Source organism: Papio anubis, chromosome 1, assembly GCF_008728515.1.
Source record: "Papio anubis isolate 15944 chromosome 1, Panubis1.0, whole genome shotgun sequence".
Lineage (NCBI taxonomy): Eukaryota > Metazoa > Chordata > Mammalia > Primates > Cercopithecidae > Papio > Papio anubis.
In genome coordinates, this window is record NC_044976.1 from 164203004 (window position 1) to 164227317 (window position 24314).

The 24314-nt window shown below is 35.6% G+C and overlaps 1 protein-coding gene across 11 annotated transcripts in view; it reads left to right on the plus strand.

Moving 5' to 3' along the window:
- The window catches only part of DENND1B (DENN domain containing 1B), a 277692-nt gene that overhangs the window by 188626 nt on the left and 64752 nt on the right, over positions 1-24314 (plus strand). For all 11 annotated transcript variants that reach the window (XR_002520214.2, XR_002520210.2, XR_002520216.2 and 8 more), the window contains one exon: positions 9622-9723. Coding sequence is in view for 8 of the 11 variants with exons in the window: in XM_017951054.3 (XP_017806543.1) it covers positions 9622-9723 (102 nt within the window). In the remaining 3 variants the exon portion in view is untranslated. The remainder of the gene's footprint in view (positions 1-9621; positions 9724-24314) is intronic.

The following is a 24314-nucleotide window of genomic DNA, read 5'->3' on the forward strand; positions in this document are numbered from 1 at the left end:
TTCTGCACAGCAAAAGAAACTACTGTCAGAGTGAACAGACAACCTACAGAATGGGAGAAGATTTTTGTAATCTATTCATCTGACAAAGGGCTAATATCCAGAATCTACAAAGAACTCAAACAAATTGACAAGAAAAAAGCAACCCCATCAAAAAGTGGGCAAATGATATGATGAACAGACACTTCTCAAAAGAAGATGTTTATGCAGTCAATAGACACATGAAAAAATGCTCATCATCACTGGCCAACGGAGAAATGCACATCAAAACCACACCATCTCACCATCTCACCATCTCACACCAGTTAGAATGGTGATCATTAAAACGTCAGGAAACAAAAGGTTCTGGAGAGGATGTGGAGAAATAGAACACTTTTACAATGTTGGTGGGACTGTTAACTAGTTCAACCATTGTGGAAAAGAGTGACGATTCCTCAAGGATCTGGAACTAGAAATACCATTTGACCCAGCCATCCCATTACTGGGTATATACCCAAAGGATTATAAATCATGCTGCTATAAAGACACATGCACACGTATGTTTATTGCGGCACTATTCACAATAGCAAAGACTTGGAACCAACCCAGATGTCCACCAATGAGAGACTGGATTAAGAAAATGTGGCACATATACACCTTGGAATACTATGCAGCCACAAAAAAGGAAGAGTTCATGTCCTTTGTAGGGACATGGATGAAGCTGGAAACCATCATTCCCAGCAATGTATGGCAAGGACAAAAAACCAAACACCGCATGTTCTCACTCATAGGTGGGAATTGAACAATGGGAACACTTGTACACAGGAAGGGGAACATCACACACTGGGGCCCGTCATAGGGTGGGGTGATTGGGAAGGGATAGCATTAGGAAATATACCTAATGTAAACGACAAGTTAATGGATGCAGCACAGCAACATGGCACATGTATACATATGTAACAAACCTGCACATTGTGCACGTGTACCCTAGAACTTTAAGGAAAAAAAAAGAGCAAAAAAAATGAATTAAATTTAACTAAAAAAAAAAAAAGAAAAAAAGATATGTTTCCTGAACGTGCATTACTTCTAAACGAAGATACATGAAAGGCATTCAGTATTCACTAATGGAAAGACCAAGTCCAATACAAAGTCTTAGGAATTTTCTTCATGGAAACAGGTGGCATAGGCATCTCATAGTGGGTATATAAATTGGAGAAATGATTTGATATTTATGCTATTTCCATTTATGGTTTTGTTTACCTGGAGTAACTACTACTACTCAAACAGCTTCATCCTATTCCCTTCAGTCTTCTAATTCTTCTCTTCCCTTCTTTGTCTTAATACTCTATACAGCAGGATTGAATATATTGTACTGAAAGGGAGTTTTGATTCGTCTGTTTTTCTCTTTCTGTAGAAAATCATCTAAAGTAAAAGTCAATGGCAAGATGTTTCATTGTATAAGAATATACTTCTTATTCTGTTTATTAGGATACATTATAGATATAATTTATGTTTATCAGATATATGATGAGTGCAGCTATAATAGGCCCTCTCTGAAGCTTCTGGGCCAAAAAAATAATGTTAAGCATGTGCTCCCACCAGGAGCTTATAGTGACATAGGGTGATGCAGTCATTTCTTCTCTAGCAGTAGCAAACAAAATGAACCCGAAAATGATAAAAGAACATTATGCTTCTCAATGTATGGGAAACAAGAAACCTGGGAGATAACTGTTGAATATATGCGTTTTTCTGGAGAGAGTATTCATGTCTTCCACCATGTTCTCAAAAAAGAATAAATCCAAAAAGGGTTAGGATTCACTCCCATAGAGGCAGCAGAACCAGTCATAAATGACCTTTCAGTCAGGAGAGTTTCAGCTTTATCTTACAATTAATAAAAACAGTGTTTACAATTATTTATCATGGGAATGTAGTGCTTAGCATTGTGTATTAGAAAGACCACTTTCATGATGTTGTTTATGTTAGATCAAAGTTGAGCAAGACCACGGGCAGGGAGACAGTTGTGGCTATCATGGTCTTATTGCAGAAGAGGAAGAAAGGACCTTTGTGAATATCCTGAAGGCTCAAATCTCAGAGACCTTAGGAAGGAAGACAGGAGTACTGGGGAACCAGAGGATGTGGCTTATGAGAAAAATACCCTCCAGGATGATTTGCATATTCCTATACAGATGCAAAATACATATGCTAAATACTGCTAAAGAGTAATTTATTTTATACATTAAGTACTTAAAATGTCTAAGCTGGCAACCCTAAATTGTTGTTACTTACAGTGCCTAGTCCACACTCTCTAAATGTTACCTTGGCATGATTGGCGAATAAATTGTACCCACCCTTAATTACAGAGAACAATATAAAACTCCTTAAAGTTGCTGGAAATTCAAATAAGGTAATGAATGTTTTACTCTTTTTTTTGGATTTTAGCCAACAGCAAGTTAGCCACTTTTTAAGAATTGAAAAATGTGAGATAAAATTAACGTACTAAATGAATGAAAGAAAAGTGGTAAGAGCACAAGACTCTGTAACCATACTGACTGGATTCATCCTCATTCTGTGACCAACTAGTTATATGACTTTGGGCAAATTAACCTATTAGTGCTTTGGTATTTGCATTTGGTAAAAAAAAAAAGTGATGTTACTTCTTGGGTTGGCATGTAGTAAATGCTGTTTATGTTGTCATTATTAAAAATAAAATATGGAATCAATAGACTTAGTAAGGAAAATCCCTTTAGCATAACCACAAACAAAGCATCTTTCCAGAAAGGAATACATTGCCTTAAAAATGACAATACTTTAAAATGATTGTATTAAATAACTAAGAAATGGTCTTTAGTTATACCTCTGTGTATCACTTGTGTCACAAGCTATAAAAAAGTCACATTTTTGAATAATAGCTGATGTTGAAGAAATGTTTGTTTGAGTTAAAATATTGTTTAGTATATTCAAAGACATACTTGATTATCCTGTCTGAGAGCACAGAAGTAACACTCAAGTTTATTCGCTTTAATGCTTAAGGTGCTGTCATGTGTTTCCATCACTCAAGCTTTCCTGGGCTGCCTTGACCTTGCTAATGGATAAAAAATAAGTTACTTTAAAAATAAAGATTGGTTAGTAATCCGGACCTCAGTTTGACAAGTTGGAGGAGTGACAGTTTGACAAGTGTATCTTTCAAACACTTTTTGATTATTTTCTTTAAAACATTATCAGTAAGTAATGTTGTTGTATTTAATGATTAAGCTCAAGCAATTTAAACATGGGGTTGGCATCCATAATTTAAAAGGCCATTCACTAAATCTTCATCTTAACATTTCCATTTAAGAAATTTGTAATTGTCAACTTGTTACAGTTTTAAAAATCCAGGTTGAAAAGTACTACTCCTTACAGTTTTATGGTTACTAAAACATTTTACGCATCCTTTCATGTCATTACTCTTGCTTGAGCATAGATAGACCTGTTAACTTGAGAGGTGGTTACCACCAAAGAAATAGTTGGTGTGCATCTGACTTTCTAATGGATAAAAGTTGTTTTATGGCACTTTCTTTCTGCTCATTTCTAATTAATAGGGAGAGAATTTTGCTTTATTGCTTCAGTAATAATATACAGTTTCTCCTCAAGTACTTTGGAACAGATAGAACTAGGGACTTGGGTAGGAAGTGTTCAATTTATATATCACTGATATGTTTTATGAGAATGGAGAATGTTTTTCTCATTGTCTTAAGTTGTGGGGAAGAAAAATATATTTTTAAATAGTATGCACAAAGTTAATGCACAATCTATTAATTTTTTCTAAGTATTTAAATTCACACAAAAAGTTAGAAACAGCAATGTCTAATTTAGAAAAAATAGTTCCTTTTTCTATCTTAAGTTGCTGATTCATAGGTAAATAGAACATTAGTAGGTAGCTGTAGTTTTTCTTTTTTCAAGAGAGATCCAGCAACTTGAGGATAAAGTAACAAAATAATATGTACAAATAAAATATTTTGACGCTGATGGTTAAACTTTATAGTTTGACTGTGAGGTTTTTTTTTCATTGACTTCTAGCTAAAGTGCCAACAATGGAAGAAAATTACTGTTTCCATGGTTAATACACTCTGAAAGTAGAGTTGCTGTACCTTACATAATAATAGCATTGGGACATGTAGAAGGAATATGCTGTATAACCTGAAAATCATTTATTATTATTTCCTGGGAGAATCTGCAAATATTTGAACATTCCCGTGAGATATCTGACAGGAGAGTCTTTCAGAGATTTTAAATTTAAAATAGCCATCAATATGCAGACATTTTTGCTTAGTTTGTTTATACTCCTTATGTAATGGTGACATTACATTGAGTCCAGGTGCATTAAGGAACCGAATAAGTATAATGTTGATGTTTTGGATTATATTTCACATTTTTTACTTTATCATTCTTTCTGATACCCAAATTTTCTTTCACAGTGAACTCTTGCTAAGTCATACACATCATGGTAGTATAAGATCTAATCTACGTTTTAAGTATTTTCTTGTTCTTAGAAAGTTTTCTACTCCAGGTACAATATATAGAACTTGAAAGATACTCATTTGTAAAACAAACAAACACAAACATTATGTCAGTAATGATTATCACTCTGAAGTTGAACATAATACTAAGGTAGAAAAACAGCTCTATTTCATCCATAACTTACTTGTGGCTTAATTATTCTGTGTAAATAATTCATATAGTAACTAGGAGATATTTATTTAACACTCAAAATGCAGAGTACTGGGTTGGTTGCTGCAGGTCAGGGATCCCCACTCCCATTAGGAACCAGGCCAGATGGCAGGAGGTGAGTGGCAGGTGAGGGAATGAAGCTTCATCTGTATTTACAGCCACTCCCCATGGCTCACATTACTGCCTGAGCTCCACCTCCTGTCTCATAGGAGCGAAACCCCTATTATGAACTGCATATGTGAGGGATCTAGGTTGCATGCTCCTTATGAGAATCTAATGCCTGATGATCTGTCACTGTCTCCCATTACCCCCAGATAAGACCATCTAGTTGTAGGAAAACAAGCTCAGGGCTCCCACTGATTGATTCTACATTGTAGTGACTTGTAGAATTATTTCATTATGTATTACAATGTCATAATAATATAAAGTACACAATAAATGTAATGCGCTTGAATCATCCAACAACCATTCCCCACTTCTGCTGTCTGTGGAAAAATTGTCTTCCACAAAACCCCTGTCTAGTGCCAAAAAGTTTGGGGACCACTGCCATAGGGAATGCAAAGATGAACAAGAATTTAGTCCCAGACCTCCAGAGTTCACAGATAAGATATATGAAAATAACCTTGAATGTATGGCAGAAAATAAGTCCCTACGAAAATCTGTTTCCCTTCTCTGTAATACAAACTTTATTCTCATTCTACTGCAGATTATGTTTTCCTGATAGCTGTTTATGTTCCTTTGTTGGGCTTTCCATCGAAATGACTGCTTTTGATTCCTTTCTTTTTGCCTCATCACTGTTTTATGGAGCAAAATATTCAGTAGTTTTTCTGTCATGTCAGAATTATCTCATGAAGAGATTTTCTTTTCCATTGTTTTATGTTTCTACCTGGTTACTTTGTGTCTCTACAGAATCATATGTTTACTTACTTTTCTGTGAATGAATAATACAACATTTAAAAAATAGATTATAGATGGGTATTTCTTAATTGCATACGTCGTTTTCTGTAAGTAGAGTGATCAACTCAACTTTAATACTCAGGTCTGTACAGATAATTCTTAAGTATGTATTAAATAACAAATTTTCCTAACACGAGTTTCTACCTTTGTGCTACATACCTTCACGTGTTTCTCAAACATCGGCGGTAGATATTGTTGGTGCCCTGCCCAGATCCCCTGTACTTGTTATTGTATTTGTTTTGTTAAAAATTGCCTTTAGCTAAATGGAAGTGCATCACCGGGAAAACTATGTTCATCCCTCATCTTTGCACCTCTCAGCATTGAAAAAGAACACTTCTAATACGGGATGTAAGACGCTGGCCTCTCTGCCTCAAAGTGGGATCAAGTCTATGGTACAGTTGGTGCTTTCCCATGGGATTTGGCTGAAGCTCATCTCCAGTTGAGACCATATTCTTGCTTGACTTTTTCCTCTGTCCTGTCTTGTTTTCCTTAATACCTTTTTCCTGAGAGTGATCTGCGAAAATCAATTGTACAAGAACCCCTGTCTCAGGCTCCAGTAGGAATACTACCGAAAACATATGCCAATATTGATTTTATCAACTTCTCCTTAAATGTGGTTTTCTTTCTATATTTTCAGTCCCTAATAAATAATGTCATTTTATGACCGTTAATCTAGAAATCTGGAAGTCACCTTTGACCCCTACTAGTTACTGTATATCAGTAGTTCTCAAACATTTTGGTCTCCGGATGTCTTTATACTCTTAAAAATTATCAAAGAGCCTTCATTTATGTGAGGTATATGTATAAATATTTACCATATTAGAAATTAAAACTGAAAAAATATACATTTATTTTAAAAGCAGTATAAACTAATTAAATATGAATATAAAACATTTTAATGAAAAATTGCTATATTCCTAAACAAATTTAGTCTGAACAATATCATTGTTTTACATTTTTTTCAGGGCTTTTTAATATCTGGCTTAATAGAAGTCAGCTGGATTCTGATATTTGATTCTGTATTCAGTCTATTGCAATATTGCCAACCAGGTAGCTTTTGGGAAACACTGTTGGATCTCAGGAGAAAATGAGACATAAGAGTGCCAATAATGACTTACATTATTATGAAAATACTTTTAATGCTACAGATCCTGTGGAAAAGTCTGACCTTGGATCACACTTTGAGAAACATCACTGCATATCAGTTGACAAACTAGTCATATTGATTTTGCCATGAAATGTTTGATAATGTAGTTAACCACATGAACTTCAAGTACTCATAACCTGGGTTAAAATCATAGGCAAAATTCTTCTCATGTCATTCAATTCAACTTTGGTTTTAAAGAACTTATACTGCGGAGTCATTTATTAATATAATCTGTTTCATAGCATATGCCTTAAGGATGACAATAATTGAGGCCTCCAATGATGGCAGTAATTGAGGTTCCTGTGTATTAATATATGCAACTTTAGAGCGTTATTAATAAAGACTTATTTTTTTCCTTGAGAGAAAATTCTAATGTGTCAGTGCTTTGTCTTTTGTTATTATCAGAGATTCTTAGTAAACAAACCGTGTTAATCAAATTGAAGGTTTAGTTCAAAGTTTTTCCATGATTTGTGTCATCACAAGTGGATGGACAGCAAATCTGAGCTTTTACTTTACTTGTTCTCTGGAGAGATTGAAAGTACTCAAAGGTTAATGAGGACAGAATTCTTCCAGCTTAATTCACATAGGCTAATAATTAAACTATGCCCAACTTTTAAGAAAGCATAGACTTTAGTCTCATCCATTTCTTCTTGTCTTGAAATACATCTTTACATGTTTAAGGAAAAATCTATCACATAAAAACTAAAGTTACTATTAGTCCTGATTACTTTGTAATAGCAGTGATGCCAGAACTGCCATTAGAGGCAATTACTTATATTTATTTTAAAAATTTTATTTATTTTTGCGAAGATGATATGTCATATGGAATAAGGCTTAGCTCATTTGCTATTTTTATTTTATTTTTACAACTCAATCATAAAACATTTACCAGGCTTGCAGTGTAACTAGGGATGATGCTAGTACTAGAGATTAGAAAACAATAGACCTTTATCTTTAACAGGCTTGCCTATTGTAGATTTTCTTCCTCCAGTAGATTATAAATTCTGTGATAGTGGACAATATAGTACATTTATGATCATCCAAAATATATTTATGTAAATTAGTCCAGTGTAAAAAATATATAATTTAAAAATCATCTGTAGCTCTTTACGATTGGCAATAATAGGCTAGGTTGGTGGCTTGTGCCTAGAATCCCAGCTTTTTGAGTGGCCGAGGTGGGGAGATCACTTGAGCCTAGGAGTTTGAGACCAACTTGGGCAACATAGCGAAACCCTTTCTCTACAGAAAATACAAAATGTTATCCAGGCATCGTGGCATGTGCCTGTAGTCCCAGCTACTTGGGGGGCTGAGGTGGGAGGATCACCTGAGCCCAGGAGGTCAAGGCTGCAGTGAGCTATGAATGAACCACTATAATCCTGCCTGCATGGCAGAATGACCCCCTCCCTAACCCCTCCCCCCTGAAAAAACTTAGCAATCATCTGGATAAAAATATATAATGACATTTTTATCATTAGTCATTGGCTGGTGGCTGGTGGTAGGTGACACCACTTAAGAGTTTATTGAATTATCTTCTTTAATAATTTGTTTGAATTTTGTTTTCTTTTTCCTATAGCAGTGCTATCCAGGAAAACTTTTTATGCTAAAGGAAATGCTCTATATCTGTACTGTTCAATATAGTAGCCACTAGCCACATGTGACCATTGAGCAGTTCAAATACAGCTAGTATGACTGAGAAACTGAAGTTTTAATTAATCTTCATAAATTTACATGTACATAGCTACATGTGACTAGTGTCTACTGAATGTGACAGTACAGTTCTATAGTGTATTAACTTTATCAGAAAGTGGTAATAGTTGAATTACATAGATAGTTACTCTCATTATTTTATTTATACAGGAACCTATTTTCAGAATTGTACTTAAAGATATCTGTAATAATATTGAGTCTTAAGATTAAATTATAATGGTAATTAAATTATAATTGTTATTTTTTCAAAGTTCTATTAGAAGGTAAGCAGGCACACTTTTTCATATGACATAAATATTGCTACAATGTGCATTATAATGAATGAATCATTTTTATTCATCTCTGTTTTCATTTTTGTCATAAAGTTTAGTCACTTTGTGTTGAATGGGTTAGAGGACTGTTCAGACTGATGAGGGAAATAAGTGGTAGGAATTAGCCAGTGGGTGATGATTTTCTGCATTCATGCAAAGGAATAAGTAGAAAAAAAATGGAATCAGTAGGACTTGAGATTTAAGTCCTTTCTGGTTTGGAGGAGCACTTGGTAGAGCTACCGCAAGATGCTTGCAAAGATGTGAATACTTAGCGCAAAGGATTAATGAAAGCAGATGCCGAATAGGACTTATCCTGGAAAGCATCCAGTCTGAATTGTTTTGCAATCATGAAGAGAAGGGGATTGTAAAATCTTTTCATTAATTAAAAAAGAAATTAATGATCATAACAACTAAGTGCGAATGTCAAAAATCATGCAGCAGTTTTTATAGTAACGATGTTATTTCTAATCAGGATGCAATAAAATTATGTGATATTTTCAGGTATGTGTACTATGTTTAATACTCATAATTCAATCTGATGATGTCAAATCTTTATTTTTAGGGGATTTACTCTTACTTGAGGAAGTAAAATTGAGCAATTTTAAGAGTCCATGGGATCCTGGATTAAAAAGCTATAGTACAGGCTTATTAGTAGAGGAATGTTTCTACTACCCTAAAATCTAACTATTCTGTGTAAGGAAGGGTCTGTTGGTTCTGTACCTTACACTTCCTCTATCACTCTCCACATACCGATTTAAAGAGACTAGTTCTCTCTGACCTTTTATTGATGCCCTTAAAATCTTTATTTCTATCTAGGGTGAGCCCATCACTTTCTGTGAGGAGAGTTTTGTAAAGCACCGCTCAAGCGTGATGAAACAGTTCCTGGAAACTGCAGTTAACCTCCAGCTTTTTAAGCAGGTAAGAATGGACCTCCACATTTTTCTTTTGTAACAGAACATCATCAGTTTTACACGTTTGTATTACTCTAAAACTATGTTCAAACCCTGAGTAGCATCTTTTCTAGAATTTCAGGAAAGTTTTCTGTCTTTTATAACTCTGTAACTAGTTATGACATAGCACTCTAGAAATACTATGTAATAACTTTGCTTTTAAAAAATTTCTCATCAAATGTGATAGAGCTTAAAGTCTCATTGAGAAAGAATATACATTCACAGAAGCAGCAGCAACATGACTAGTTTTACTTATATAAGGCATCTTAGAAGAAGTTATTTTGGTATGGTGGATTGATATGGTAAACAAGCTGTATTTTTATAGGATTATTCCATTGTAATACAGTTTATAAAATAGTTCATAAAATGAATATTTAACTGTTTAAGCTTTGTAAGACTTTTTAATACTCATGCATTCAGAATTAAAAATAAGACTTATGGTTATGCTGTTTGTCCTGATTTTTGCTTCAGAAAATATAATTGCTATTTCAAAAAAGCAGTAACTAGACATCAGATTTCAGAAATTTTGGATGCACCGGTTCTGTCATTCCATTGTGTAATCATAGCAAGTCTCTTAAATTGAGTTGTCTTCGTTTCTGTATACAAATTTTGAATTAAGTTCTTAACACTTGTTTTTCTTATTCCACATGACAATGTTAAGTGTAAAGTTTACTATGTGAATTAAGCATTTAATGAAGACCTACTCTGTGTCATAAACTGTGCTCAGGGCCAGGATACAAAAATGAATAAAAAGTCAGTAATGCCCTTGAGAAGCTGACAGTCTTAACAATTTTTTTTGAACTGTTAGAAGAGAAGATACTATATAACTCAAAATAACCTTCAAATTAGGTCAGTAAAGAAATCAACATGGCAACAATTAATGCTACTACTTCTGAGGAATTTTTAAAAAATTATCTGAGATTACAAAATACTCTGGGGCAGGGGGAGATACCTGTCTTCCAATAAGTGAAGTTTTACATTAAGGAAACGGTTAAGGTTATCCTATATACAAACTTAAGGAGCATGGATTTCATGATCAGAGATGTCTTGTGAATTTCCAAAAAATAGAGTAGGCTGCTTTTGGAACGTTTTGTCCCTAGAGGTCTCCAAGCATAGACTGAATTACTTCCCAGGGTTGAAAGGAAGATCAAGTGATAGTGCTTTATAAATGCTAAAGTATAGCACAGTACAGTCCCAGGCTAGTCATGCAGTGCATGCTTGTTGAGTACAATATCAGTACCTTTTTGTATTTTTCTCTGTCAAGAAGAGACATTGTCTTCCATTATCAAAACTGAGTTGTGAAGATTATATGGGGGTCAGGGATTGAATGGGTAGGTAGAATATCTAACTTACTTCCCTATGATTATGAGCTTCTGTAACTAGATCCTTACCACTTAATAAAGTTAACAAAATGGTAATTTTTTTGCATAGTTACAGAAGCATTTACTTTTTAGGAGTCATGTATAGTTGGGTTACGTCTTGACTATATCACAGAATATCTATTTTACATTAGTACATGCTTTTTTTTCTTTAAAATAGAAATATTACCACCTACCTCACAGGATTATAGTAAGGTTTATGTGAATTAACACATGTAACTCTCAGCACAGTGCATGGTGCTTTGTTGATGCTCAGCAAATCTTAATGTCTGCCTCATTCTTAGAGAAATTACATTAAAAAATACCTATCTGTGTAGGACTTTTAAAAAATACAATTTGATCAAGGAGGTAAATGTAAAATATGAAAATAGTCAACCAAAGAACTAATTATATGGACAATGTGGATAGTCTTACTTGCACAAATTGGCTGTCTTCTAGAACTTGATATATTTATGATTCTTAAAAAAGTGATACATGAAGATAGCCCTGAAAGGATTGAAAAAGATTCTTGTTGACAGAGTTTCACAAACGTCTAAAAGAAGAGTCAGTTGGTAAAAAACTGACACAGATGAATCCTCAAAGATTCTACTGATACGGCTGAAAAAATATAAAAATATTTATTAGGTATAAAAGATTTGTAACTATGACTTCGTGATCCATTATAGGTCTAGAATTATTCTGGTTATCTCTTAGCACAGCTTATGCTTCAAATTTGAGAGGACTTTGACCCAGGAGAGCAGCATATAATTTTAAGGAAAGAGTTAAAGTGAAGTTTTATTTCTGATAATATGGCAAGGTCGGATCCATATATAACCTACATACTACAGTTTAAAACGTAATATTTAAAGAACTCCTTACGTTGAGACAGTGTAAGAGACAAAACCTAGTGCTCATTTTACAAATGAGAAGTGTAATAGGAGACCCGATTCCTGTAATTCTGAGAAGACTTAGTGTACAAGTAAACTACAAATAAAGGTGCTTCCTTTCTCACTCAGTTTCCTGGGGATCTGTAAGGAAACTCATACATCCAAAGCATTAGTGCTGGGTAGAGGGAAGGGAAAAGTGCTGCTAAGAAGTAACCACATGTCAGTCTGCACAGGAATTTGCAGCCTGAATTAATATTTTCTGATTTTGGCTGACAAAACTCAAACCAAATTTAAAGTGACTCTAAATGTTAGTGCCCCCAGACCTCAGGAAGAGGCAAACATGTATTCCCTCTTCAGGAAATCACCTTCAGCCAGGCATCAAATAATTCGTCCAGCTAAAAGTCCAAAAGGATATTTTACTGTTAAAAATTATTAAAAGATCAGGTATAACTCCCAATGCAATCCCTCCCCCCTCCCCATGATAGGCCCCGGTGTGTGATGTTCCCCTTCCTGAGTCCAAGTGATCTCATTGTTCAGTTCCCACCTATGAGTGAGAACATGCGGTGTTTGGTTTTCTGTTCTTGTGATAGTTTGCTAAGAATGATGGTTTCCAGCTGCATCCATGTCCCTACAAAGGACACAAACTCATCCTTTTTTATGGCTGCATAGTATTCCATGGTGTATATGTGCCACATTTTCTTAATCCAATCTGTCACTGATGGACATTTGGGTTGATTCCAAGTCTTTGCTATTGTGAATAGTGCTGCAATAAACATACGTGTGCATGTGTCTTTATAGCAGCATAATTTATAATCCTTTGGGTATATACCCAGTAATGGGATGGCTGGGTCAGCACAGCAACATGGCACAAGTATACATATGTAACAAACCTGCACGTTATGCACATGTACCCTACAACTTAAAGTATAATAATAATAAATAAATTTAAAAAATAAAATAAAATAAAAATTATTAAAAGAGCCGGGTGCAGTGACTCACAGGAGAAAAATTATTAGATCCTAGCAACAGGTGCCTGTAATCCCAGCATTTGGGAGGCCGAAATGGGTGGATCCTAAGGTCAGGAGATCGAGACCATCCTGGCTAATATGGTGAAACCCCGTCTCTACTTAAAAAAAAAAAAAACACACACACACACACAACAACAACAACAAAATTAGCTGGGCGTGGTGGCAGGTGCCTGTAGTCTCAGCTACTTGGGAGGCTGAGGCAGGAGAATGGCATTAACCCGGGAGGTGGAGCTTGCAGTGACTGAGATTGCATTGTTGCACTCCGGCCTGGGCGACAGAGTGAGACTCTGTCTCAAAAAAAAAAAAAAAAAAGAAAAATTATTAAAAATACAAGGAAACAAATTATAAATGAGAACTAGCAGAAACAACAGATGAAACTGACTTACAAAGATTTTAAATATTGGAATTATCAGAAATAGAATATGAAAATAGCCTGTTTAACATGTCGAAAGAAGAAACAAGCTTTAAAATGTTCAGAGAAGAAAAACTTTTTAAAAGAGTGCAAAGACAATTTCAAAAAGGTAGCAAATAAACTTCTGTTAGGGAAGCATGTAATAATTGAAATTAAATAAATTGATGAGTGTAACTGCAGATCAGATATAAGTGAAGAGAGGTTTGCTAAGCTGAAGATATATTTGGAAAAGAAGTTATACAGAATGTGGTATGGAAAGACAGAGAAATAGAAAATACAGGAAGTTGATAGATGTAGAGGGTAGACTAAGAATGTCCTTAAATTCATATAGTCAGTTCTAATAGGTGAAGACAGAAAATGGAGCAGAGACAGTAGTTGAAAGGATAGTGCCAGAACCAGTGAAAATACACTTCATAAATTTTCAAATTTATGAAGTCTTAACATCCAAACTGAATAAAGAAGAATCTGTGCCCACACGCAGTGTATATTCAGCTATGAAACACTAAAGAAAAGGGATTTTTTTTTTTTTTTAATAGGAGAAAAAAGATTACCTTCAAAGGAACAACATATTGACAGCTTACTTCACAGCAGCAACAATGGAATCTAGAAGATACTGGCATGATATCTTCTATGTGTTGAGAAAAAATGCCTAGAATTCTGTGCCAAACAAAACACCTTTTAATTATGAGTGACATGAGGACATTTCCCAAGAAAAACTGAGTTTGTTCCCATTGTGTTGGTTTTATTAATGTGTCCACTTGGCTAGGCTACCATCCCCAATTATTCCATCAAACAGCAATTTAGGTTTTACTATGAAGGGATTTTAAAGATAAAATTAAAACTCCTAATCCTTTGACTATAAATAAAGAAGATTATTCTAGATAATCTAATTGGTGAACCTATCTGAATCACTTGGAAAGCCTTAAAAAGAGGACTCACCAGCCTGGGCAGCATGGTGAAACCCTGTTTCTACAAAAAATACAAAAATTAGCTGGATATGGTAGTTCACACCTATAGTCCCAGCTACTATGGAGGCTAACGTGGATCACCTGAGCCCAGGTGGTTGCGGCTGCAGTGAGCTGTGAGCATGCCTGCCACTGCACACCAGCCTGGGCGACAGAGTGAGACCCCGTGTCAAAACAAACAAACAAACAACAGCAGCAGCAACAAAACAGGAGTAAGGTTTCCTTCAGAGAGAGAATTCTACTTGTGGATAACAGCTTGGTTCTTTGCCCCTTAGCTCAAGACTGCCCATGATTTTCCCTTACTTGACAACCTGTCCTGTGAATTTCAGACTTGCTTAGCCAGCCCTGCAATCATGTAAGCCAATTCCTTCTCATAAATCTCATGTGTATGTGTATGAATATAGAATTTCCAACTGTTTTTTCTTCTCCAGTTGAACCCTGACTCATACACCAATAGCAAAAAGAAATCCTTAAGGAAGTACTTTAAGGAAGTACCTCAGGGAGAAAATCTTCTCAAATGAAAGATCCAAGTTGGATGGTCTGAGATACAAGAAGTAAGGAAGAGCAAAAGACATGTTAAATATATGGATTAAAATGAAGCAGTATTGACTGTATAAGCCAGGCACATTATTCCGTATGTTCAAGAATCAAATGGCTCCAATTCAGATTCCAAAAAGTTCCTGTTTTATTTATTGCAAAATCATACCTAATTTTCAAACACTAAAAATTTCCCTCTGAGAAAGGTGCCAACTATTTTTTTTTTCCTTTTTGAGATGGAGTCTCGTTCTGTTGCCCAGGCTGGAGTGCAGTGGCGAGATCTCAGCTCACTGCAACCTCTGCCTCCCAGGTTCAAACGATTCTCCTGCCTCAGCCTCCTGAGTAGCTGGGATTACAGGCACATGCCATGATGTCAGCTATTCTTATTGGGACTCCTAGCATATACAGTTTAGCCAAAAAAAAAAAAAAAGTATAAAGATTTAGAAAGAAACACACCAAACTGACGTTTTTATTTCTTTGGAGATAGATGTTTCTTAAAACATGATGGAATAAATTTGACTTGATTGAAATTCAGAACTTTTAGTCATCAAAAAAACAGTATATTTGCAATACGTACAAATTGCTCAAGGATTTAGAATCTACAGTATAATAAACAAACTACCACATACCAGTAAAAACATATCATCCAATATAATTTAATTGTTCAAAAGATTTGAAGAGGCACACGCAGATGAAGAAACTTGCATCACTAATAATGATCAGTAAGATACTCAGCCTCATTAGTAATCAGAGAACGTCAAATAAAAAATAATGAAATAGTACTTGACGGTCACCAGACTGGCCAAGTTTTAAAAACCTGAAAGTCCCCAATTTGGGCAAGAACATAGAGCAAGGGACAAAGATTTAACTGTTTATTGAAGTGTAAATTTGCACAAGTTAACACTTTGGTACTACCCTTTTATTTTTAGAATATGAATTTCCTATGACCCAGAAATCGCATTCTGAAATGTGTACCAAAAGTCATTTACCAAAATTGCTCATAAAAGCAAAGTCTGGATGTAATCTTAGATATCCATCAGTGTTAAAATCAGTAGATTGTTACATTCGTACAACAGAACACTAAACATCAGGGAAATGAATTAACTACAGCCAAACTGAAAATGAGTGAATCGAAAGGAGCAAGTTACTGAAGAGATATGTGATGAGACATTTTATGTAATATTCGAAAGCAGGAAAAGCTAAATAATATATTAGGTAAACATATTTATGTGATAAAACCATAAAGAAAGGCAAATATTGACTGTTACATAAAGTGTTCTATAAATATAACCACTAATCTTTGTAAGCTGTTTAAAATAAATTTTAAAGTCTTTCAAATAAATACCAATATTGTGATTTTGATCCTCAAGAAAAAAAAAATAAAAAGCAAGGAAGAATAAACTGAAAGGATTGTGGGCTCTTATATAGAAAGGAAGAAGAAAGAATATAATATAAAGAAAAAAGAATCTATACCCACACACAGTGTATATTCAGCTATAAAACATTAAAGAAAAGGGGAATTTTTTTTTATTTAAATAGGAGAAAAAAGATTACCTTCAAAGGAGCAATATTGACAGCTTACTTCACATGAGTAATAATGGAATCTAGAAGATACTGGCATGACATCTTCAATGTGTTGAGAAAGAAATACCTAAAATTCTATGCCAAACAAAACACCTTTTAATTATGAGTAACATGAGGATATTTCCCAAGAAAAACTGAGTTTGCTCCCATTTTGTTGGTTTTATTAATGTGTCCACTTGGCTAGGCTACCAACCCCAATTATTCCATCAAACAGTAATTTAAGTTTTGTTATGAAGGGATTTTAAAGATAAAATTAAAACTCCTAATTATTTGACTATAAATAAAGATTATTCTAGATAATCTGATTGGTGGACCTATCTGAATCTCTTGGAAAGCCTTAAAAAGAGGACTCACCAGCCTGAGCAGCATGGTGAAACCCTGTTTGTACAAAAAACACAAAAATTAGCGGGATGTGGTGGTGCACACCTGTAGTCCCAGCTACTAGGGAGGCTAACTAGAGAGGTCCCTGAAAGGGAGGGACCTTCAAAGGAAGGACAGCATTCTCCTAGTTTACTTATCATTTTTAAAATATTACAATTGTATAATTTTTGTTGTATTTTATTTTTTAAAAATTTTAATTGACAATAATGTATGTTTATGGGCTACAATGTGATGTTTCAATATACACGCACATTGTAGAATGATTATATAAAGCTAATTAACATATCTGTCACCTCACATACTTCTTTACAATGTTGCAAACATTTATAATCTACTTTTTCAGGCCAGGCACAGTGGCTCATGCTGGTGATCCCAGCACTTTGTGAGGCTGATGGGGGTGGATCACCTGAGGTCAGGAGTTCGAGACCAGCCTGGCCAACATGGTGAAACCTTGTCTCTAATAAAAATACAAAAATTAGCCAGGCAAGGTGTCGCATGCCTGTAATCCCAGCTACACGGGAGGCTGAAGCAGGAGAATAGCTTGAACCTGGGAGGCAGAGGTTGCAGTGAGCCAAGATTGTGCCAGTGTACTCCAGCCTGGGCAACAGAGTGAGACTCCATCTCAAAGAAAAAAAACACAAAACACAAAAACCCCTACTCTTTTAGCAATTTTGAAATGTACACTGCGTTAGTATTAACTGTGGTCACTATACCATGCAGTAGATCTCAAAAACCTATTTCTCTTGTCTAACTGAAACTTTGTATCCTTTGATCAAAATCTCCCCTCCCCTGGACACTCCTTCCTTCAGTCAACAAAGCATAAGCTACCAACTATCCTTGCTTTATTATTTAAACTGTTACTATTTACTGAAAGCATTGTGTTGAAACATAGATATTTTTAATGTTTATACATCATCCAGTAATAGGCTGTATTTTCATTGACAGTTGACTTCTTAACCTCTTTTGGTCTCAATTTCTGCATCTGTAACATGAGTTAGAGCAAAAGATCACTGAGTTTGAGATACCTCTCATCTCTAACATTCCATGATACTTTGAAATAAACATAGCTTAGATGGATGATAGTGGGTTCCATTTGTATGAATTTCTCTTTAGATAATGGATTTGGAAGGAATCCCAGAAACAGTTCCTTAAATCCACAACTCTGACATTACTGTCTTTCTTTAGCTAGCAGCTTTACAAATATTTAAGCCATTTTCAGCTCTCTTACTTTTATCTCATACTAATACAATGAAGGAAATTATTTTCTTCTGTACATTGCTTGTTATTAAGGCCCCTGGAACTGAAGTTTTTTTCTGCTCATCTTACCATACATTCGCCGTGGCTAAGGACCATGGCAAAACCAAACCTTTCCTACCTTTCATATAGTAATATAAATGTGTATTTCTCAAACTTTTCTATCCAACAGAGTGCCCACCCCCATGGCAGAAGAGAATACATTTTTTAAAGGGTATGGGGGGTGGCTGTGTGAACCCACTGATAAGCACGTTTTAGGAAGCATTCTGCATTTTTCCAAAACATTTATACGTTGTATATTCTCTACCACAATGTAGCTATGGCAAGTGGCTATAATAGTTCAAATGTCAACCCTTAAGTCAATCATCTTGTCTTTTCTATTTCTTTAGAGCTCTGTTCATGTCTGAGTTATAGAATTTATCCCATGTTATTGTAATTTATCTTTTTTATATTGACTTCACCTCTCTAAAGTCTCCCCAGAGTGTCCCTACCCCTCACTAAGTCTGTACTCCTTTTTCCTGTGCCTATATTACTTTAAACACCTTTTATTTATTCATGTACTCTCATTGAATTTAGTGTGCAATCCAAGAGCCTCACCTAGGACTATAAACTTATGGGATCTTCATGAATATAGGTCCTTTTAACTAATAATCTAGATTACTGTTAGGAAACTTATTTAATAGTGAAGGAACTCACGTATATTAAAATAGATACTCAAAATAATTCTGCTTGCCCAAATTCTAACTCTATCGGGGAGGAAAATGATAAATACTCAAATTGGAAAAATCTTTTTTAGTGTTCCCCCAAAACCTTGTCTAACTTTCATTGAGTAATAAAAATGTATATTTCTCAAACTTTTCTATCCATAAAAGTGCCCCCCATGGCAGAAGAGAATACATATTTTTAAAGAGTATGAGGGGGTGGCTGTAGAAGCCCAGTGACAGGCACATTTTAGAAAGCATTCTGCATTTTTCCAAAACATTTATACATGTTGTACATTCTATATCACAACATAGCAGTGTTTATTTTAAAGTGAAAACTTTTAAAATACTGGTTGTATTACCTTCATCTTACCTTCATATTAAAATAAAATTAAGATTTCAGTTAAATATACCATATGCATCCTTTGACTTTGTGTTCTTAGTCACACAATTGAGTGTCACTAATGGCAGGTCTGTACCCCTGTTAAGAATATTGGCTTGGAATCCGATAGATCTGCATTTGTATCCTGGTTCTGCCACTTTCTTGGAATATCACACTATGTAAGGCACTTGGTCTCTCTCTGGGCTCCAAATCCTTGCCCAATTTCCTATTCTAATGCAATATGCAATCACATTGAATGTTCCTTCACACATATATTTCACAATGTCAGGTTTTGTCTATGCCATACTATACCACCAGTGTTAATATGCTTCCTGTCATTCTTCCATAGCCTGTTCAAACGTCAACCCTTACATTGATCATTCTGTCTTTTCTATTCCTTTAGATTTTTTTTCTTTTTTTCTTTTACTGTTTTTTTTTTTAAATTATACTTTAAGTTCTAGGGTACATGTGCACAATATGCAGGTTTGTTACATAGGTATACATGTGTCATGTTGATTTGCTGCACCCATCAACTCATCATTTACATTAGGTGTTTCTCCTAATACTATCCCTCCCCTAGTCCCCTGCCCGCCAACAGGCCCTCGTGTGTGATGTTCCTGCCCTGTGTCCAAGTGTTCTCATTGTTCAATTCCCACCTATGAGTGAGAACATGCAGTGTTTGGTTTTCTATCCTTGTGGTAGTTTGCTGAGAATGATGGTTTCCAGCTTCATCCGTGTCCCAGCAAAGGACATGAACTCATCCATTTTTTTTATGGCTGCATAGTATTCCATGGTGTATATGTACCACATTTTCTTAATCCAGTCTATCATTGATGGACATTTGGGTTGTTTCCAAGTCTTTGCTATTGTGAATACTGCTGCAATAAACATACGTGTGCGTATGTCTTTATAGTAGCATAATTTATAATCCTTTGAGTATATACCCAGTAATGGGATCGCTGGGTCAAATGGTATTTCTAGTTCTAGATCCTTGAGGAATCATCACACTGTTTTCCACAATGGTTGAACTAATTTACACTCCCACCAACAGTGTAAAAGCTTTCCTATTTCTCCACATCCTCTCCAGTATCTGTTGTTTCTTAACTTTTTAATGATCGCCATTCTAACTGGCATGAGATGGTATCACATTGGGGTTTTGATTTGCATTTCTCTGATGACCAGTGATGATGAGCATTTTTTCATATGTCTGTTACCAGCATAAATATCTTCTTTTGAGAAGTGTCTGTTCATATCCTTTGCCCACTTTTTGATGGGGTTGGTTTTTTTCTTGTAAATTTGTTTGAGTTCTTTGTAGATTCTGGATATCAGCCCTTTGTCAGATGAGTAGATTGCAAAAATTTCCTCCCATTCTATAGGTTGCCTGTTCACTCTGATGGTAGTTTCTTTTGCCATGCAGAAGCTTTTTAGTTGAATTAGATGCCATTTGTCTATTTTGGCTTTTGTTGCCATTGCTTTTGGTGTTTTATCATGAAGTCCTTGCCCATACCAATGTTCCGAATGGTATTGCCTAGGTTTTCTTCTAGGGTTTTTATGGTTTTAGGCCTAACATTTAAGTCTTTAATCCATCTTGAATTAATTTTTGTATAATGTGTAAGGAAGGGATCCAGTTTCAGCTTTCTACTTATGGCTAGCCAGTTTTCCCAGCACCATTTATTAAATCAGGAATCCTTTCTGCATTTCTTGTTGTTGTCAGGTTTGTCAAAGATCAGATGGTGGTAGATGTGTGGTATTATTTCTGAGGGCTCTGTTCTGTTCCATTGGTCTACATCTCTGTTTTGGTACCAGTACCATGCTATATTGGTTACTGTAGCCTTGTAGTATAGTCTGAAGTCAGGTAGCATGATGCCTCCAGCTTTGTTCTTTTTGCTTAGGATTGTCTTGGCAATGTGGTCTCTTTTTTGGTTCCATATGAACTTTAGAGTAGTTTTTTCCAATTCTGTGAAGAAAGTCATTGGTAGCTTGATGGGGATGGCATTGAATTTATAAATTACCATGGGCAGTACGGCCATTTTCACGATATTGAATCTTCCTATCCATGAGTATGGAATGTTCTTCCATTTCTTCATGTCCTCTTTTATTTTGTTGAGCAGTGGTTTGTAGTTCTCCTTGAAGAGGTCCTTCACATCCCTTGTACGCTGGATTGCTGGATATTTTATTCTCTTTATAACAGTTGTGAATGGGAGTACACTCATGATTTGGCTCTCTGTTTATCTGTTATTGGTGTAAAAGAATGCTTGTGATTTTTGCATACTGATTTTGTATCCTGAGACTTTGCTGAAGTTGCTTACCAGCTTAAGGACATTTTGGGCTGAGACAATGGGGTTTTCTAAATATGCAATCATGTCATCTGCAAACAGAGACAATTTGAATTCCTCTTTTCCTAATTGAATACACTTTATTTCTTTCTCTTGCCTGATTGCCATGGCCAGAACTTCCATCACTATGTTGAATAGGAGTGGTGAGAGGGCATCCTTGTCTTGTGCTGGTTTTCAAAGGGAATGCTTCCAGTTTTTGCCCATTCAGTATGATACTGACTGTGAGTTTGTCATAAATAGCTCTTATTATTTTGAGGTATGTTCCATCAATACCTAGTTTATTGCGAGTTTTGAACATGAAGGTTGTTGAATTTTGTCGAAGGCCTTTTCTGCATCTATTGAGATAATCGTGGTTTTTGTCATTGGTTCTGTTTATGTGATGGATTAACGTTTATTGATTTGCGTATGTTAAACCAGCCCTGCATCCCAGGGATGAAGCCTGCTTGATCATGGTGGATAAGCTTTTTGATGTGCTGCTGGATTTGGTTTGCCAGTGTTTTATTGTGTATTTTCGCATCAATGTTCGTCAGAGATCTTGGTCTAAAATTCTCTTTTTTTTGTTGTATCTCTGTCAGGCTTTGGTATCAGGATGATGCTGGCCTCATAAAATGAGTTAGGGAGGATTCCCTCTTTTTCTATTGATTGGAATAGTTTCAGAAGGAATGGTATCAGCTCCTCTTTGTACCTTGACTGTGAATACATCTGGTCCTGGACTTTTTTGGTTGGTAGGCTATGAATTATTGCCTCAATTTCAGAGCCTGTTATTGGTCTAGTCAGAGATTCAACTTCTTCCTGGTTTAGTCTTGGGAGGATGTATGTGTCCAGGAATTTATCCATTTCTTCTAGATTTTCTAGTTTATTTCCATAGAGGTGTCCATAGTATTCTCTGATGGTAGTTTGTATTTCTGTGGGATCAGTGGTGATATCCCCTTTATCATTTTTTATTGTGTCTATTTGATTCTTCTCTCTTTTCTTCTCTTTAGTCTTGCTAGCAGTCTCTCAGTTTTGTTGATCTTTTCAAAAAACCAGCTCCTGGACTCATTGATTTTTTTGAGTTTTTTTGTGTCTCTATCTTTTTCAGTTCTGCTCTGATCTTAGTTATTTCTTGCCTTCTGCTAGTTTTTGAATGTGTTTGCTCTTGCTTCTCTAGTTCTTTTAATTGTGATGTTAGGGTGTCAATTTTAGATCTTTCCTGCTTTCTCTTGTGGGCATTTAGTGCTACAAATTTCCCTCTACACACTGTTTTAAATGTGTCCCCGAGATTCTGGTATGTTGTGTCTTTATTGTCATTGGTTTCAAAGAACATCTTTATTTCTGCCTTCATTTGTTTATTTACCCAGCAGTCATTCGGGAGCAGGCTGTTCCGTTTCCCTGTAGTTGTGCGGTTTTGAGGGAGTTTCTTAATCCTGAGTTTGTATTTGATTGCACTGTGGTCTGAGAGACAGTTTGTTGTGATTTCTGTGTTTTACATTTGCTGCGGAGTGCTTTACTTCCAATTATGTGGTCAATTTTGAAATAAGTGTGATGTGGTGCTGAGAAGAATGTATATTCTGTTGATTTGGGGTGGATAGTTCTGTAGATGTGTATTAGGTCCACTTGTTGCAGAGCTGAGTTCAAGTCCTGGATATCCTTTTTAACCTTCTGTCTCGTTGATCTGTCTAATAATGACAGTGTGGTGTTAAAGTCTCCCATTATTATTATGTGGGATTCTAAGCCTCTTTGTAAGTCTCTAAGGACTTGCTTTATGCACCTGGGTGCTCCCATATTGGGTGCATTTATATTTAGGATAGTTAGCTCTTCTTGTTGAATTGATCCCTTTACCATTATGTAATGGTCTTCTTTGTCTCTTTTGATCTTTGTTGGTTTAAAGTCCGTTTTAACAGAGACTAGGATTGCAACCCCTGCTTTTTTTTTTTTTTTTTGCTTTGCATTTGCTTGGTAGATATTCCTCCATCCCTTTATTTTGTGCCTATGTGTGTCTCTGCACATGAGATGGGTCTCCTGAAAACAGTACACTGATGGGTCTTGACTCGTTATCCAATTTGCCAGTCTGTGTCTTTTAATTGGGGCATTTAGCCCATTTACATTTAAGGTTAATATTGTTGTGTGTGAATTTGATCCTGTCATTATGAAGTTAGCTGGTTATTTTGCTCATCAGTTGATGCAATTTCTTCCTAGCATCAATCGTCTTTACATTTTGGCATGTTTTTGCAGTGACTGGTACCGGTTGTTCCTTTCTATGTTTATTGCTTCCTTCAGGAGCTCTTGTAAGGCAGGCCTGGTGGTGACAAAATCTCTCAGCATTTGCTTGTCTGTAAAGGATTTTATTTCTCCTTCACTTATGAAGCTTAGTTTGGCTGGATGTGAAATTCTGGATTGAAAATTCTTTTCTTTAAGAATGTTGAATATTGGCCCCCACTCTCTTCTGGCTTGTAGGGTTTCTGTCAAGAGGTCCACTGTTAGTCTGATGGACTTCCCTTTGTGGGTAATCCAGCCTTTCCGTCTGGGTGCTCTTGACATTTTTTCCTTCATTTCAACCTTGGTGAATCTGACAATTATGTGTCTTGGGGTTGCTGTTCTTGAGGATTATCTTTGTGATGTTCTCTGTATTTCCTGAATTTGAATGTTGGCATGCCTTGCTAGGTTGGGGAAGTTCTCCTGGATAATATCCTGAAGAGTGTTTTGCAACTTGGTTCCATTCTCCCTGTCAGCTTCAGGTACACCAATCAAATGT